This window comes from Sinohyriopsis cumingii, chromosome 1, assembly GCF_028554795.1.
Source record: "Sinohyriopsis cumingii isolate HCF-2022 chromosome 1, ASM2855479v2, whole genome shotgun sequence".
Lineage (NCBI taxonomy): Eukaryota > Metazoa > Mollusca > Bivalvia > Unionida > Unionidae > Sinohyriopsis > Sinohyriopsis cumingii.
In genome coordinates, this window is record NC_142961.1 from 22681823 (window position 1) to 22702314 (window position 20492).

General features: G+C 36.3%; 1 protein-coding gene across 1 annotated transcript in view; it reads right to left on the reverse strand.

Moving 5' to 3' along the window:
• Positions 1-20492, reverse strand: part of LOC149806548 (potassium voltage-gated channel protein Shaw-like) — a 166934-nt gene that overhangs the window by 17701 nt on the left and 128741 nt on the right. The window contains exon 2 of the mRNA XM_089954308.1: positions 12649-12914. Coding sequence (XP_089810434.1) covers positions 12649-12914 — 266 coding nt within the window. The remainder of the gene's footprint in view (positions 1-12648; positions 12915-20492) is intronic.

Sequence of the window (20492 nt, forward strand, 5' to 3'; positions counted from 1 at the left end):
GTTTGCATTGCCTGATTTGGTTACTGGCCAGCCTCCAGAATCAACGTAGCTTTTCGGTTGGAGTTGATTTGTACAGCAACACTTTGTTCCCCCTGGTCCTAAGTCTTCGTTCAGGCGTGGATTCTTTAAACCGCTAGTGATCCTTGCTATGCAATGTAGAATCTTTCTATCCAACGTTTCGGCTTGCTGCGTGGAAGTTCTGATGTGCTGACGTGGAAGCTATTTTCCTGATAAATAAAATAAATACAGCCTAACATTTTGTTTTACATAACTTCCTGGAATGAATTAACATTCTATCTCTTGTCCCCTTCAGAGTTTATCCATATTCTATTACAAACAGACGCTAACTGCTAACATAGATACAGGACACGAACTTGCATGCCATACAGTAATTTGTTTAGATACCACCTCTTCAAAAGAAATGATTAGTACAGGAACTTAACACATGCACGTCCAGAATTGGAAAAAGTTTTTTTTCTGATTCATCCAGCGACCATTAATAATTGATCGATAGCATTGTCTGCTCTCGCCAAATAACAGATAGGCCCCTGCATTGTGAACTATTAATCGCTACCTTGACTTATGCCAGACGCATGTACACTTACGGTCGACAAATAATTTCTGTATGGTCCCCTATGGTTGCTCCAAGTCTAATACGGCCGAGAAGAGAATTCACATCTTAGTTATATTAATAAATTAACCAGAATTCACTTCTTGTCTTAACTACATTATTTGCCAGTTAACAGTTCATTGTGATACATATCCTGCAAATCTAATAATAATCAATTCCTAGCATACATACATCATATGAAATATAAAAATAAAATAAAACAATTGTCTTAATTATGCCTCATATAAAAGAAAATAATGTATGAATTAAGAGACTGTACCTTGCTTTTTTTCCCCTTTTACGGAATCGTCTCTTTATACCTTAGCAGAGCTGTCCTCTTTGCACCCTCAGTAACGTGTCTTTCAAAGACTTTCAACTACACGTCCATTGGAAATCCTTAAGAAATAACACTTGGTACTCTTCTCGGAGCTAAGACTTCGCCCCATGCAAAACTGAGACTGACTAATATTGAGGGGTAAGATACTGTAAAACACGAAACATCGCCTGGAAACACCCCCGTAACCGTTACTCATCCAATCGGAAAGTAGGTTTATTAATCGTCATTATTAACACATGCACGTCCAGAGTTGGAAAAATCTGCATTTTCAGCTTCCCTTTAGAAACAGATGTCTGTAAAGTTCAAAGTTAAAACAAAAAATTCTGCAAGTACCAAAGAGAATTTTGATAAATAAAATCAATTCTCCTCCTCTTTACCAGTTGGCCTGACACAACAAACAAACGCAGCCTCATTAAGAATAACGATACCACCACCAGACATTTTATTACCATTAAACATGTCATGGATTTAATTCCATACCAAATTACATTCATAAATTTAATATTACTATGTGTCACAATGACGCGTGCATATTCACTGACATCTGAAAAATTCATACTGTTACAATGTAGGTTCGCAACTACGGTTTGCGTCAAGAGATGACATTAGGTGTAATGGTCTCAACGTCAACGCACAGCCTACGGGATTCACAAACCACTAAAACCATCTTTGACTTTCACAATTAGCATTTACGAAGCTTAAAATAGGCTCCGTATTGAGCCATGAGAGCAACCAGACACAGAACACGAATAATCGGTGGTACCTGCGAATCCTCGTATTGACGAAAGAGTATTGGAACAGCTTACAAAACAAGTTGACTCTGTGACAGAAGAGACAAACCCATGGAGGAAGAGCACGTCCCAGTTAACATTAAGATGGAAAGATGATGGAAAGTAGATAGATAAAGAGAATTAAGACCATCCAGAACACATTAAGCCAACCCGTGCACTAAATGAGCTTTCATTGTCGGAAACAAATCACAAAACTAGTGTGCACTGGTACGAAAAAACAAAGATATTTAGTTGTTTCCAGCACAATAATATCAGCCTTTTACCTTTTATTTTCTCCTGTATTGTGTATATATTGGCACAAAAATAAAAATAGTAACATAATTCTCTTTCATACGTTAGGTCAAGCAAGCACATAAACAAATTATTCGTGACAGGTGTCCATGATGTTAACCACTAAACCAAACAAGAGACAAAATGGCGATACAATTTCTGATCATAATGTTATCTTTTAGCAATGACAAAATATTTTTAAAACTCAGTTTACTGTCTAGCATAATACAAAATATGTATTTGGTCGATGCGCCTGTATCAAATTACTTTCACTTTGGGGTATGTAAAACCCTCTATCATTCGGCTCATTTAATTTATAAAAAACAACAATATTTTAAAAAATATCCCACAAAAATCACACAAAAGCCAAACATGAAATCTTCCAAAAAGATATGTTTTGTCGCAATAAAAAAAAGAAGCAAACAAACAATAACAAGAAATACAACATCGGCAAAACCTGCCAGCAGAAGGCAACATGGTTGTAACTCATTGTGACTCATTACAAGCGTATCGGCGGGAATGTTACAGACCATGCCATTTCGGGATCTAAAGATATTAAGGAAACTGACATACGCCACATGGCCGTCTTGCCAGTACGCCATGGTGACAGGTTAGAGGTGCGTACCCGATGTCGCCCCATTGACAGTTTTGAGCTGCAATCTAGTTTCCCCTGCAGAAAGTTTTATTAGCCGCTGCCTGACTCTGAAAGCCAAAAAGCATAAATCTGCGTCTTGGACAAAGCTCAGCTTAATACAATCTCGGAGAACATAGAAAAGGTGTTGGCAGATAACGCCAGCTCCTCATAGAAGTTTATGTTCATTCTCGATGTGCATGAAAAATACATGGCGCTCAAAGTGGATCTGCTATCCATACCTTTTAAATTTTATGTCGACATTCAGAAGTTGTTTTTTATTGCGAGGATTCTCTTTTGCCTCTTAGTATGTTTCCTCTCGGTGGGTTTTAGAAACGAGAAATATTCCTCTCCAGTTTCAATGAGATTCCAGTGTTCGAATCCCATCGCAGTGCGAGTACTATATGATGTGATGCATGCTGTGTGGAAGGAAAGTGAGCAGAAGCTCTCTAGAATCACTTTATTTCAAAACGGATTCTAAGGGAATATCACCTGCTCAGAACGTTTTCATATAATGTATTTAGACTGAGTTGTTTACAATAGGCAAAACTTAGAATTTTTTTAATGGTTTCTGATTGACTTGGGTCATATTACAGGAGGGAAAATCACAATAAATAACAGGTCAATGCCATTTACATTTCAGCTTGATTAAACAACAATGATAATGGGAAAAAAATCAACGTGATGTTCTGATTAAAATCTTGTCTGGTTAAAATGGAGAAGTTGTGGTTAAGTTCTTTCAATATGTTATGCTTGGTCATGCGGACCCAAATGATATAGGACAGGCACTGGATTACATTCTGACAGTGGACGAATGTCAGCTTATTTAATTAGGAAGTGACAACCATAATGTTAAGAAGACACTCTGATTTTTTAAATTTACATTAGGTTTTCCAGGGCTGGTACAGCGCGTTCCATTTACACTGCATGTTGTTCACAATTCTTCCAGATAAGTTCTTCTTATTTTTGGAGACCAACAGAACAGTAAGCTCTAAATGTATTTCAATGTTTTAAATTAAACATTTTTTAGAGGGAAAATTTCATGAAAACTATGTGGTCCCACTATTGGAAAGCTGGAAGAAACCATTAGGATGGAAAGAAACATGGGGGTGGGGGGGGGTAATATGTCTGGAGATTCAACTACTTATTATGCATGTTCCTTGTTGATGACTATTTCTTCTACCAGTTCTGATAAACATTTAAGTGGGATTATGTGTATCAATACTTTTTGGAATGATTCAGAGGAAAAATAAGGGAAGGCAAACATGAGAATGTTGTGATGAAGAATGAAACCTATAAACGAATCTTTGAAAGAACCTATTATTGCCGTCCTCAATGAGGAGGCATGCAAGACGCTGAGGAAATATTAAATTCGTGCTCAGATTTATCAAGGATGCTGTAATTAGTAATTCGAGCGGGAAAAAGCTTCTGAGTGTAGACGTAACGTAGCCATAAAATATCATCTATCAGAAAGATATAGAAGTTGGTACAGAATGTTACAAAGCATTTTCAAAACTGAAATTTTCGTGTCAGAAAGTACTGGTGTTAGGCATTAAGACATTTTTAGATGAGGTATCAAAATGCAAATGCTCAATGCTTACATAAATAAGCGGCATATTTATGCACAAAGAGGCATGCAGAAATCTTACTAAAATATCAGCAAATATGACGTGTCTCTTGTAGTAGATGAGTGAAAAGGTTCCCAAAAATGGAATCAAGATGATAATGGAGAGTTTAAAAGGACTGACTATTAATGAAAAAAGCTTTGCAGATCGGACGTTTGACGGGAACGCTAAAGAATTCTCATTATGAGAAAGTTGTCGAATTAGTTCTGTTTGGTTCATGGAACTGCGGATGCTGAAAATGTTTGTCAACAAGTACAAACATATTGACAAAAGACCAAACACTCATTGCAGACGAGTCTATAAATAGACTAAGACCTACCAGGGATGCTGTATAAGGAAAACATTCTTAATATTCCATTAACTCACAGCTTACTTAGTGCTGTGAAGTATCCAGAGTACATATAAAATCATGAGTAGCAGGAGAAAACTTCTAAGTCAGAATTCCCGATGAAAACCAAAAGTTTTCCTTATTCAAGCTCGCCATGAAAGAGTTGTTTTGGAAGCCGGTGGTCTGGCATGCGAGCTACATGGCCTGCCCATCAAAACTGTGATTGCATTAAGATAGTGCAGATACTGGGAAGGCTTGCTTGGGCAAGATCTCATTATCCGGGATCCTGTCTTGGCACTTGATGTTTAGGAGTCTTCTAAGGCAGGTTGTGTGGAAGTGGTTCTACTTCTTTGCATGGCACTGGTACACTGTCCAGGTTTCGCAGGCGTATAATAACACAGGGAGTACTATCGCCCTGCACACCTTCAACTTTGTCTGAAGACTAATGCCTCTTCTGTTCCAGACCTTGGCGAGTAGTTTGCCGAATGCTGTTCTGGCCGTTACAATCCTGTCATTAACTTCGTCATCTATTACGACATTTCGGGACAGAGTGCTGTCAAGATAGGTGAACCTGTTCACTGAGCTCAGTTAGTAGCCGTTGACTGTGATTTGTGGCTCACCATACGGTTTTCTTGGTGTTAGCTGATAACATTATTTCAGTCTTTGTGTTGATCGTAAGGCCAACATTTGTGTAAGCATCAGAGAACTTCTCGACGCTGCTTTGCATATCAGCTGCACAGTCAGCGTTGAGGGCGCAGTCATCAGCAAATAGAAAGTCTCTGATAATGTCTGTTGTGACCTTAGTTTTTGCTTGCAGCCTCCTGAAGTTGAACAGTTTGCCATAAATTCGGTATCTGATGCTGATTCCCACGCCACTATCTCTGAAGGCATCAGTGAGCATGGCTGAGAACACGAGCCTGTAAATGTATATAGACAGCAACTGCAGAGGTAGAAGACACCACAGTAATTGCATCTGCATATGTATACACACAGCGACTGCGGAGGTAGAAGATATCACATTAGTTGCATCTGTATATGTATACACACAGCGAGTGCAGAGGTAGAGGACACCACAGTAGTTACATCTGTATATGCATACACAGAGTGCCTGCAGATGTAGAAGACACTGCAGTAGTTCTGTATAAGCACACGCACAGTGCCTGCAGAAGTAATATACACCGCAGAAGTTACATCTTTATATGCACACACATAGTGCCTGCAGAAGTAATATACACCGCAGAAGTTACATCTTTATATGCAAACACTTAATGCCTGCAGAAGTATTAGACACCACAGTAGTTACATCTTTATATGCACACACTTAGTGCCTGCAGAAGTATTAGACACCACAGTAGTTACATCTTTTTATGCATACACTTAGTGCCTGCAGAAGTATTAGACACCACATTAGTTACATCTTTATATGCATACACTTAGTGCCTGCAGAAGCATTAGACACCACAGTAGTTACATCTTTATATGCACACACTTAGTGCCTGCAGAAGTATTAGACACCACAGTAGTTACATCTTTATATGCATACACTTAGTGCCTGCAGAAGCATTAGACACCACAGTAGTTACATCTTTTTATGCAAACACTTAGTGCCTGCAGAAGCATTAGACACCACATTAGTTACATCTTTATATGCATACACAGTGCCTACAGAAATAGACAATCGGATCTTTTAAACATTATTTATTTGAATAAATTATGCTTGTCTTAAGACAAGCCATTCGGCCTCAGGAGATCACGGTGAAAAAACGTAAACTGAAGTAGTATGGGCATATCTCACGATCATCAGGACTCGCCAAGACAATCCTGCAAGGCACTGTACAAGGAAGAAGAAAGAGTGGCAGAAAAAGAAAGAGGTGGGAAGATTACATTCGAGAGTGGACAGGCTTGACATTGAGCGACTCAGTGAGAAGACGAAAAATCGAGAGGAATGGAGGAAGCAGTTTGTCCGGTCTTGTGCGGTGCCCCAACGGTCTCCCAGACTATGGGACTGATGATGATGATGATGATGATGATGATGATGCACTAATGCTTGTGCTAATAAGGCATGACGTTAAATTATAATGGTCATAGCTGAAATTTTCGTGTTGGCGGGCCACAATAAACAAGTACATCGTAATTAACCTCACGAAATTCTGCAATTGTTCAAATTAAAGTTTTTGCATGATCTGCATGGTGGCTGGTAGAGATAATTTAGACTGTACTATATAGCTGACTGGTGAAAACTTACATGTATTTTCAGGTCAACATTTCTGCACTTGTGATGTCCTATCATTATACAGCCTTGTCAAGCCTTGTTTAATTAGTTAATTAGGGATGCTTGATGATCTGTTGGTTTTCCTATTTTGTTAATCTAGCTTATCTGCATCAGGTATCTGATAGTGATGTAGCAACCATCATAATCTGTATACCTTCTGTAATTTATCTTGTATTGTTTGAATGTGTACTTATAATCATGATGATTTCCCAGTGTGCATTTTATTATCATAGTTACAGCTTACTGCTAATATATTGTCCAATATTGTGAGAGATTCACTTAAAGTTAGACGATTTCTCTTCTTAATATAAAAAAGCACCAGTGTTAAATTCCAAGATATGTCAATATTACTGTTTGCTACACATATGAGATAAATTGGTTTGACAGTCTATTACACAGGTACAAAACATTTGTGCACTTTTCATCTCCCAAAAACTCCAGATCATTAAGATCTGTTATGGTTGGCCCTATGTGCTGCCAAGATTGTTTAGAAAGGATATTATAATTCATGTTAAGGCACTATATTGAATTTGTATAAAAAAAATGGATGTTTGAGAAAATATGGGACACATGTATTAAAGAGTATGCAAAAAAGAGCACGCCTTTGCAAAAGTTCGCGAAGGTAAGGCAAGTTAAAGTTTTGTTTGTTCTGTAATTTACATACATTATATATATATATATATATATATATATATATATATATATATATATATATATATATATATATATATATATATATATATATATATATATATATATATATATATATATATATACAATTTATCTCATATGTGTAGCAAACAGGAATAGTGACATATCTTGGAATTTAACACTGGTGCTTTTTTATATTAAGAAGAGAAATCGTCTAACTTTAAGTGAATCTCTCACAATATAGAACAATATATTAGCAGTAAGCTGTAACTATGATAATAAAAACACACTGGGAAATCATCATGATTATAAGTACACATTCAAACAATACAAGATAAATTACAGAAGGTATATATATATATATATATATATATATATATATATATATATATATATATATATATATATATATATATATATATATATATATATATATATGCCTATTGTTTCCAACGTTTTCGAAACATATGTACTAGGTTGGTATTGTTTTGAAAGAAGTAATCATACTTGTTGGCTACTTTTCACAAAGGGCTGCTGGAATGGCTGCCTACACTTCGGTTGTCAATAACGGATTGGGAAATAAACGAATTAATAGCCCGCTGAAATGCCGAAACTGGTATGCTGATAATGAAAAATATCTCTCGAACTTCGTAATAAGCAGTAGTTTGCAAGCCGAACGAAAAAGTTACAAAAACCGTTTAACAAACTTTTCTGCGCCGATGCATACCCCAAAGCACCCAAGCCATACTGTGCTGTGTTTTAATAACGAAAAAATGAGACGACAGAGTGGTTCATTATTTGAACTTACTTATTTTTAAAAGTATATTTGAAAGAGCCGGAGCCGTCTCACGAGCTAGTGCCATTATTCGATAATGTCTGTAAGAGAAGGTCCTGAACCACTATTAATATTTTCGTTTCGGACTGCCTTTGACGCATATACATCTAACCCAGTCACAACCAAGGCTATTACAATCAAAGTTGTCAAAGGATTTAGATATCAATAAGAAAGCAGCCAGTGTACATTTAAACTAAAGGTTACAACACTTCTAAATTTAAATTGTAAACCAGATAAGTATCTATTGCAAAGCATTTTGCAGACCTGATATAGCCAGCCTAATTATGTTTTATAGTAATTATTCAATGCTTTTGAAAAAACTCATTGGGTGGTATAAGCTTTTGATTTATTGATATACAAGCAGCCAATTACAAACCATATTGAAGGATATATGATTAAAAGCTTTGAAACTCCAGAGATCATTCAATTAGTCAAACTGTAACGATCTGCGGATTTTCATTAAGCTTTCCGTGCGCCATAAATCCATAAATTGGATGTATTTCAATGAATCTAAACTCAAAGCATACTAAATTGACTCCGGTAGCCTAGTACGTAAAGCGTACACCTCGGATGCGGAAAGTTGCGGGTTCGAACCCGGGCCAGGACATATCAAAGACTTATAAACATGGTACTAACAGCTGCCCCGCTATGCGCTCAGCATTAAGAGGTTAGTGTTAGGACTGGTCGGCTTGGTGTCAGGATAATGTGACTGGGTTAGACATGATGCTACATGTCTGCGGAATGAAGTCTCAGTGCTAGATATCACTGGAACCTGCCGCACTGGAGACATCGTAGCGATATGACTAAAAAATTGTTAAAACTACATTAAAATACAAATCACACACACACACTGAATTGCTTCCATATTTACTTCACTAGTTGACAGGCTGGGCAGACCCGTGTATGGAAGTAGATCCCAACAATCAATATCACGAGTGTGCTCGGAAATCTACTAGTTTTACTTCTCGAAAACCATGGCATCCATACCATGCCTAAAGTTAAAAAAGCTGGAAAAGTTAAATTAACCCCTGTAAAACATTAATGGAGGGTCGAACCGGGCAAGCAGCGTTTTGGATCGGCCTGAGTGGGTGGGATAGGGTGGGGTGCCGTGCTTAGGTTGGTTCGGAGGACAATACTTTAAGCGTTTCCTTAGTTTGAACGGGGAGTGGGGGGGGGGGCTTGAGGAGAATGCTCCCTTTTACATTTACTATAGAGTTTTTATCTATATTCGGCAATAGTGGCCTCAGAATCAATAAACTTTACCATTCCTTAGCATATTCATTCGGGATATGAAATCTTACAAGCATCTTTGAAAACATGCATCATCTTTCACGTAATAATGAAGGTCGTGCCTCATATAGTGATTCACAAATATTTATCAAAGTCAGTTAGAAAGTTCCTCTGTGGTGGAACATCATATATGCGGGTGGGTGGGTGTCACTGGATCGTTACTTAGTCGATTTAGCGTCTTGCAGCGCCATTAACTGTTGATACAAATCGCTAACATAGTTTGATGCGCAATACATCAATGAAGACACACACCTAAAAAACTTTGTTTTAGTACTTTGAAAATATGAATTTTTTAAACCAATTTATCACGTTTGATTTTACTGACTATCATTCAAGAATGAACAACGTGCTTGATTAAGTTGAGTTTCACTTCCAACCAAGGATCTAAGTAGACCAAAGCAAGCGATATTCTGCGGCTCAATCATCATTTGCACGTTGCCCTAAGATGTCAAACCTATCTGACGTCACTGCGTTTCGGCTGGTATCTGATTACATAGTCAACATGGCGGACAATAAAAAAGTAGTCCTCAAACCAGTAGTCAATAGCTACCTCTAGGAAATATACTAGTGACTAATTCAGACGTGTATTTGTATCACATATGCTGTACAGATGTTGTATCTCGGGCAGGTTTAATTAAGGTTGAAACCCACTTGGTTGAAAGGTCGCATATATAATGCACGTGTTTCTCGACATCACAATTTGGAGCCTCCGTCTGGATACTGACTTTTCATGTTGTATGGAAAGATCAGTGTTTTATTTAATCAAAAGACTAAATGAACCTGTTTCATAAATAAATAACATGCAATTAAGAGTACCTAAACCAACAAGCGTGTGTACATTTTCTTCCTTGTCCATTTATTGTATCAGTTGCTAATCTTCGCCTAAGTATGAAGATTTCTATGCAAACCATTATCATCGTCAAAGAAAACCATAAATTGGTAATATGAACAGAACTAACACCATTCTTTTGCTTTAAAGTACATAACATCTAGAGTATCGGCCAATCCTTCTTAATCCCGATTTTTTCACATTTAATGGGAAGTGTGCAGAATAGCTGAATAAGAGGAATGATTTGTCTCTGATTTAGAACGCCAAAAGTTAGCACATTCACTGCTGGAAATTATATGCACACAGCAATAATCTCACTCGTCCTAAGAGAAATCCTATGTTCTCAGATTATGCAAACACTGTAATGGAATGTGTACGGTTCCTTCAAACAAAATATGTTTGCATAAGGCATTAATATAGTTAAAGCTACGGAGGCATCCAAATTTTATTGTAGGAAATACAGCTATCAATAGCGTCTGAAAGACGCGGCCATTACATGACCAAATACATTAAAACTACACAATGCAGCGAAGTTTTCCCTGTCTGCGTGATCTCACAGCACTAATAACAGAAACCATTATTTGTGTCTGCTGAGCTGCTACACAATTATTTCCCACAATTCGACCCTAGTGATAATTTATGTTTACATACCGTACTATTCAGTATGTCCTCAATGTACCATATAAAACCTATGTAACAGCATGTTACATAATCTCGTTATAAATTTTGGTATCTATTTATCTCTACAAAATGTTGAACAATTGATTTTTGAGAAAGTTGACAAATATTGCCCAGAGAAGGATGAAATCGATGCAACGATGCATGCCTATATAGCTTTCGTTCAAAGACTGTCTCTCTTTAAAATATATTTAAGCAGAGTGCACCAGCCTACTCCATCCAGTGGCGTGGCATCCTGTTCGTAAATAGGCAGCTGCATCGGCATCAGTAAACGAAATGGAAAAAAGGAAGACGAAAAAGTTTAGTCCCGGAGGTATATGACCTCTCTTTGCGGTCATTAACGTTTCTGAACAGTAAACTTATGGTATTCCTGTGTACACAGATGTGACGCGAGGAAAGGCCCCCCCCCCCCCATTATATTCATTTCAAGCTGCTTTAGCTACGCCCATGGTGTTATATGACAAGAATAAATTTAATATAAGATACTTTAGGGTCCAAACAATATTATTTATTATTGGAAAAGGTATAGCATATTTCTTTAAAAAATGTTATAGTTTTGGGTTGGAGTAAAGTAATGTCGAATAGAAAAATTAAGAGCCAATTAAATTCATTTAAATATAGAACATATTTAAGCTAGAAAAGAAAAGAAAATAGCTTGGAAGAAAGTAAACTGTCCTTTGGGTCAATATATGTTATAGGAAGAAGGATGAGTATAAATCATGACTTACAGATTCGAGCAACACATAGGCGGGAGGCATGCAGGACATTTTCATTTTCCCTTAAATTTTGAGAGGTTCATTTTTCAGCAAATATAGTGGAATATAAGTAGTATTCTGTTTCTATCTAAACATCAGAGCAAGAATATTTTGTTCAAGCTATTTGAAGTAGTAATTGAGAAACATAAAATCCAAAGACCTCCCCCAACCCTCAAATAAACTAATCCAATCATCAGAACTGATATGATTTACCGAGCCAAACCGTTTCTTCATGACAGAGTGAATAAAAGAACTTATTATGATTGCACATCTCTTTAAAAACACACCTCGTGCGGCAAGTCTAGAAAATATTAATGGAAAGGAGGTCATATTAGCGCTATTGTTAGATCTGTGGGGAATAATGCAAAGGAAAGATAATATCTGGTATATTGTTCATCAATTTGATAACAAGTATTCGAAAATACCAGAGGCAGACGGAATCAGTAGGCCCAGGAAAATATTTCTGGACGTAAAACAAGTAGCAGCAGCCAAATAATGTTGACGTCAATGTTTTGTTATTGCCATGGTAAGATGTTCTGGAAATTGTTAATATCTGTACAATGTGCGTCCTGGATACTAAAATTTTGCTTCAAGGGCGTAAAATATTTCTCCAGTTTGTCGATAAAGCTCAAAGAACCCTGTTTTAGAGAACTTGCATTTAATTTAAAGAAAGATTGGTTGGAGTCAAGGTTGTGTCTGGTCTATACCTATGTTTACAGTCAGGGTTGTGTCTGGTCTATACCTACCATAGCTATTTTAGACGTTCTTGGGTGTTCTAGTATCAACCAAACTTTCATTTGAAGTTTCTTCCAACCTTTAAGTTCATCAAAGTTCACTTCGACCTGTTCCTTCAGAAGACTGCGATTAAAGGAATCCAAGATTCTTTTGTTTTCGATGTACGACCTGTAGTTTCTCCAGCAACATGATTTGATGTGGATCTCGCATATCTGCCAGTACTCTAATTCTCTCTTCACTACGGCTCCACAGACCTCCAGCGGTACGTGAAGCTCACCTGAAAACGGACAAACACGTTAACATTAATCCTCAGAGAACAATTTAAACCAACGCATTTTTAAAAAAAAATGCGGAGCACGCTTTTGGATCAATCTTCCCATATGGTCGTGGGCGACTTCTTTGTCATTAATATGATTTCCGTTATTTTTTAAAATCAAAACAGGTTGGAAATACAAGAGTTTTTACTATATTTCTGACATATTAATAATTTCTTACATCCCAGCTTATAATAAACGGTTCAGCACTAATTCCAAAAGCGTTAAGTGAGTTTACAAAGCTGTCGATTGTGCATTACAATATAAGGAAGGAAATATAGAAAGGGAGAATGAAACTATTACTAGGTCATTGCGTCAGCAAAATGCGCGTACAATATTTCTTCTCTACGATCAATAAAGCAAGATTTAAGGATCAATCTCGGAGTGTCCGGGCCATAAATCCCTAGATTATCTTCCGTTGAAAGTGAATCATATCAACAAATGGGTATAGATCTGGTTTTAAAATCATTTTTATTCTCCATGATTTCATCGAATCGTTCATTTCTTTTTGCTTTATGATGTTTCTTATCTAACGAACAAAATGATATTATTCTCAAAGCTGTTTAATCCAAAAAAGAAAACAAATGGATTAAGAGAAAATGTCATTTTAGAATCGTATTATAGAAGAGAAAGCCTTTGTATTTACAGGAAATATATTGTCGGTATCTAAATGGCGACAACATAACTTACATTTTAGCTTTGAAAACTTTCTTCACAACTTAATTAAGACCTACAGAACAGAATATATCGTGACTCCTGAAAGCTTTGAGCTTAGGTGTAGTTTGCCAATATCTTTTAGGCGTGTGGTTTTCCCGCGACGTATAACCCAATGAGGTAGTTTTAAGTATTTTCCTGTCCACGATTTAGGCTATAAAATCTGATGCATTAGATGTCTAAAAAAATTTAAATATCTCCAGGCGTCTGGAAGATCAAGACAGTTCTTTATTCATTGTCTCAAACGAAAATCCTTTCAGCCGAAGTTGATGAATAATGAACTTAGAAATACAATATTTCAGCGGATATCATCCAAAATCTAATGTTACCTATTCTTGGTTAATTGATGTAAGAAGTGAACAAAAATCTTTAGATAGAAAAGTTTAAATTTAGAAGAATATATTCAACAATGTATGTCTGTAACTTGTTTTAAACGTTTGGTTTTAGTAGACATATCATTGGACAACAATCATGTTGACGATTCCAAGAATGTGAACAGGTAATGAGATAGGAGAGATTATTGATGATTCCGGGGATGTGAACGGGTAACAAGATAGGATAGTTTATTGACTATTCTAACGACGCGAACGGGTAACGATATAGGATAGTTTATTTACGACCCCAAACATGTGAACGGGTAACGATATCGGATAGTTTATTTACGACCCCAAAGATGTGAACGCGTATCGATATCGGATAGTTTATTTACGACCCCAAAGATGCGAACGGGTAACGATATCGGATAGTTTATTTACGACCCCAAAGATGTGAACGGGTAACGATGTCGGATAGTTTATTTACGACCCCAAAGATGTGAACGGGTAATGAGATAGAGCAGTTTACTGACGATTCAAATGATGTGACTGGTAACTAAACAGTACAGTTTATTTACGAGCCTAATGATGTGAACGGATAATGGGACAGGACGGTATATTTACGATCACGTGAATATGATATAGGGCAGGGTTTTTGTTTTACGATTCCGGGATATGGACGGGTAATGAGACAATATGCACAGGTGAAGATCCCAAAGATATGACAGAGCAATGAGATAGGATGATGTGAACGATAAATAAGATAGTACAGTTTATTTACGATTCCAAATATATGGGCAGGTAAAGAGATATTCTAAAGCTTTACAACGGCTAGAAATATTTTATTTCGAAAGAAACAACGACAACAAAAGAAAACGGAGAATCCGGAAATTGACTAACTTGCAGTCAATCCTAAATCTTAATTCAACGTTTTAATGACAAACTGTTTCTATTGCATATATTCTTCCCAAATCTATCTGAATAATCCTAGCCCAAGTTGACAGTAGATTTAAAACAGCGGTTGTTACTGGAGTGGCGTTACTAGTAACGCACTGCAAACAAAATTGTAGGCGATATAATCATTACGACCTGAATAAAACAGACCTTGAAAGCTCTCTTACAAAATCAATAAATACTTGTGCACAATTAGCATGACAGAATTTCTGTTCAGCAATTGAGATGTATTTACGTTCCTGTACAGTAAAAGGTTCTATCATCAGCAATGAATTCATCTAGTTATATTTCTTAACCGTTATAAATCCGTGTTGTGCACATTTGATATCAATGTGTGCATGTCGATTTTCTTTAGCGGGCCAAAGCAAGTGGTACATAAGGATTAAACACATCAGTGTTGTCTGGTGATGAGGTAGCCTCTGCTTTTGCTGGTGAAATATGGTGTTCCAATGAACACAGGAAAACAATAGACAAAAATAGAACATTAATAGATTGCATTTTAGTTAGTTACATGACCAATTTGCAAATCTTTCATTTCTGTTTATTTACCTATGTCTTGCGACTTTAATTTTGTCATTCAGTTTGCTCAATTACAATCATTCATCCTGCATTTAAAATGTTCAAATATTTTAAATGCAGATCTTCTTTACAAGAATGATGACAAAATTCAGATACTGACGAGACGTAACATACTTGAATAGGTTAATCACACTGACCGGAAGTATCGATAGTAGGTACATGTTACAAGCCGGAGGTGACTCACGAAGTAAGATTCCTCTTTGATATTGTACCAAATGACCGCGACATTGCGTGTTATCAAGCAACTAAGTTCATGCTGCATGGATTAATGATGCTTGAAAGAATCATGATTTGATGAAGTAGCTTATGGTGTTTATGAAGTAAAAGAGGTCGCTTCTTAAGATAAAATATAAATTTCTGATTGTATTGATTTTATTTCTTTTAGAGGCGTTTTATCGGCTGTTTCGTTTATACTTCACTCCGTTTACTGATTTCAACTTTTAGTACGATTCGCCTTCGTGAAAGTAGTTCCAGCATCTACCCAGATCAAGCCCTGCTGTCTTTCACACGCATCCATTAATCTAATATGTTTATTTGACCACTCGTCGTGTCAATGGTCAGGAGATGATGGAATGTAATGTATTGACATTTTTTGCTAGCAATACGCCGGGGAATAGATTTTTGTCGTACGACTAGGGTAAGTCATAAGGGAATGGACGGAACATCAATAACAATTACTTCACTAATTTAGGTGTTAGTAAACATAATAAAATTATGGATTACTTAAATACAATTAATAAATTAATAAAACATCTCTGGATGAAGAACCGTTCTTTACCTGTGGCGGCAACGACAACTTCAAAGTCACAAAGTGAAAGTGTTTCAAAATATATTCCGTGAAAGACATTTTACGAGAAAGACAACTAAATGCTAATAAACTGTAATAATTGTTTCAGGACACATGTTCTGACTACTGAACGTTTGAACAACCTGATTCCAGCTTCCTCGAAAAGAATGAATTGCGCTGCATCTTTAAGTCCATGACGTACAAGAGCAAATGAGCAAAACAAAGAAATTATATTACATATGACAAACAGAACTATTTAAAGGTCACTTATGTACTTAAGGTCATCTTTTTAAACAATATCGATTATTATTTAGTAACTCAGCCAGTATTAACTCTTGCAAAAGAAAATGTATAAAAAGATATTTGTACCGCCTTCTTAAAGGTGTCCTATGTAATATTTTGTAATAGCTTCTTTGATACTTCTTTATACCTTTGTATATTTTAGGGTGCTAGTTCATGCAAAGATGTATACAGGTGAGCTTATATTGTTTTGTGTGGGCGGTAAAGTATGTAATTCTGGTATATTAAAAGCATTATGACACTGAATGTTCGGCTCTGTTAGTGTGCCAGTAATTTTATGAGACATGCAGATTTTCTTTAAACCAAAGTAAATGATCATATGACCTCAAATGTTATCGTATGTAAATAGGTCTTAACTGCAGAGACATATTTTAAACTAGTATATGTATTAACTGGGTGGTCCAAGAGAATATAACTTATTATTATTATTATTATTATTATTATTATTATATTTACCCCCGAACACGCTTTTGTTGTGGAGTGGGCACATCTAAAAGTTAACACTAATCTTACGCCCTAGGGGATTAAACTACATAGCAAGAAAGAGCAAAATCAACAAGTATTCTATAATTTAAGTTATAAATTTGTTTCCGTAAATACGAAGTAAAATGAATTAAAAATAGCTTACAGTTTAGTATAAATTCCTAAAATTCCTAAATGTTTTATTAATTCCAAGATAATACTGATATGCTCCAAACACCACAGAAAAATAACTGTTTAAATATCCAAAAGTTCTTCTTGAATCCATTGTAAATCCTAACAATATTAATATATGTAAGTCACTGAATAATTTCACAATAATCTAGTATATGGTATTGTCGGTTTTCAATAAATCTTCAAGACTCTGCAATTCCAACGAACGGTTATCAATTTAAGTAAATAAATCAAGATTATCAATGTATCACATACAAGATTGGTATAACTCTCCCAAATGAGGAACGCTGTGTAAAAACTTATACGCAGTAGAAAAAACATTACTTGGAGTTACACGAATTAATCATTTAATATAGTGAAATACATTTCAATGATCAAATCAACTACTAGGACTGTTTGACCTCCTTACAGTACAAATGTCCTCCTTGGATCACGCGATCTTGTTTTGACTTTCATTTGCGTCACTAATATCCTATTTAGACCAAGTGGTGATGTATACTTAAACCTGGCACTTCGACCTTGAGATTTTATGAATGAAAATAGTAGTACGTATTATACATGTACTATTCTGATAGTAAACAACCCATTTATAGGATCTTAGATATAAAAATGTCATAAACTAAAAGACTTTAATAAAATCTACTTTATGAAAATATACATGATATAGATATATGTAACACTAATATATGGTCCATGTTCCAAATGCATATCAGATAACGGGTTGTATGATGTATCACTGAATACTGGTAGGTAACATAAATCACCTGCAGGTTCAATCAGATTGTAATATTTATATTAAAATTAGTATATCATATTTGTATCTGGTCTATATGATTGCCTTCGTCCTTAAGCCTGCCTTTGATAATGGCAGTAGTACGAGGCAGTATACTTTAGGATGCTGATGCTCTGATAGGGATGGTATTATCAACACAGCGAATATAAGTGCCATGCACATGTGGATAATAAGACAGAATAAATGATTTGTTCATTGACTAGACGATGGTTGTAAAATCATTAATTCTTTAATGTATAGTTAATATAATTCGATTCATAGTTCATATCATGGGATTTATAGTCCGTGTCATAAAATGTATAGTTCATATCGTGAGATTTATAGTTTATATCACGAAAAAAATGCAAAAATGCAGCCAAAGCTAGACTTTAAAGTGGCCCCAGCAGATGGAGACCGCGTGGCATCTTGGCACAAAACATGTGTTACTATTTAATGAAAGATGAATGACTATTTGTGCCAGACCTGATGCATTAATGACCGTTGTTTTAGATGATTTACCGAACACGAGATTCACATTCGTAATTCCGATCAGTAAGAACTCAGAAGTAGCTATATAGCAAAGACTATGTCAGAAAGAGTGACGAATCCGGTGAAATATGATTGATAACCTGTCTGTCATGTCCTAATTACACTTGGCTTCCTCAATGAGAGGTCAGCAATGGACCGGCAGAGCAGCGCGGCATGCTAATGGCCCTTCGAATTATCATCACGTGATGTATTTAGGAGCAAATGCTTTTTAGCAACTCATCAGTCACTGAAAACTAAAACATGTAAGTCTGTTGTTTTTTTGTTATCGTTTTTTATTTGTATTTTTAAGATTACTCCTTTCACGAAGTATATAGTCTCCTAAGCTAGTTTATGAAGAAACCAAAGGAATCTGCAACTTTCCGGTTCGGTGGCATGACTTTTATATTTGCTACTTTTGCATTATTTGTGTTGCAAGCTCCGCATGCTTGGCAGTCCGCAGGGTTACCGGGGCTGAATCAACCAGCAACCGTAACTTTCGTTCTTGAGATTTTAGAAGGAAAATTATAAGGACAAATAACCGTAAGAATCGTATGTCCTAAATCCCAGCCGAGTCAATGATCACTGTTCTGCGGTCAAAATGTTTTAATTATTTTCCTATATTTTAAATTTTACAGCTATTCTAAATTTACCAAACAATTTTAAGTCTCAGTGATTACATGCTACTTGATGTAGGTACAGCCAACTCAACTAGTAAGAATTGCACAACGACCGAAGTTAATGAATACACTGTTGCTCTGATTGCCAAGCTATTGATTTGTGCCAACTCCTAATCGATAACCCAGTTTTATTCCTAATTTATCTGATGCAAACAACGAAGCATCAAATCTGTAAATCTCTAGGCACTTACGATACCAATATGAAATGATAAACACATGAGTAATCCAGCGATTTTAACAAGTCATCCAGTCTATCCTAAAAATGTAAAATGCCATTTTGACTCAGGTACCTTAACGACAGCTTGGACTCCATTATACTAAACGTTGACACTTTTAATATAGATACTATATCTATCTATCTATCTATCTATTTGTCTCTCTGTCTGTCTGTCTATATGTCTGCCTATATGTCTGTCCATCTGTCTGTCTGTATGTCTGTTTATCAATCTGTCTGTCTGTCTGTCAAGCTAGCTAGCACGGTGAACATAGTGGTTTCAGTATCTGTACATACAACAACAAGGGCAAAAACTTTACTGCTAGAAACCAGTTAAGACAATAATGAATAATGTATATATAATGAATAATGTATATATTCGTATTCATTACTCCATGGTATCTTTGTACATCCACAAATAGGACCAGTGTTCCTGACTCGGATAAAGATTAACTTCTTAGAGGCATTAAGAACAATGCGGGAGGTCGTGGGTTCGGTCCCCGGCCGAGTCATACCAAAGACTTACAAAAATGGTACTAACAGCTGCCTCGCTTTGGCGCTCAGCATTAAGAGATTAGTGTTAGGACTGGTCAGAATGGTGTCAGGATAATGTGACTGGGTGGGACATCATGCTACATGTCTGCGGCATGATGCCGTAGTGCTAGACATCACTATAAATTGTCACACTGCAGACATCGTAGCGCAATAGGACTGAAAAATTGTTAAAGCTACGTTAAAAATCCAAACCACACACACACACACACACACGCGCGCATTAAGAAAACGATGAACCCGTAAACGTCCTAAAGTAATCCATTTTTCAATTCGTCCGTTCACATTTATTGTAACCACTAAAGCTGTGCAACGTTTACATATAAATCGGTACCACGTGGTAGGTGAATTGCAATTGAAACTGACTTAGTGCCCATTCTCTGTCAATTTTAAATCTTCACAACAGCAAGTCCTTGTAAACCAAGTAGTATAGTTCAAGAATCATTTAATATATGCTGATGCGATTTGGTACCATGTCCTGCAAACCTAGATACGC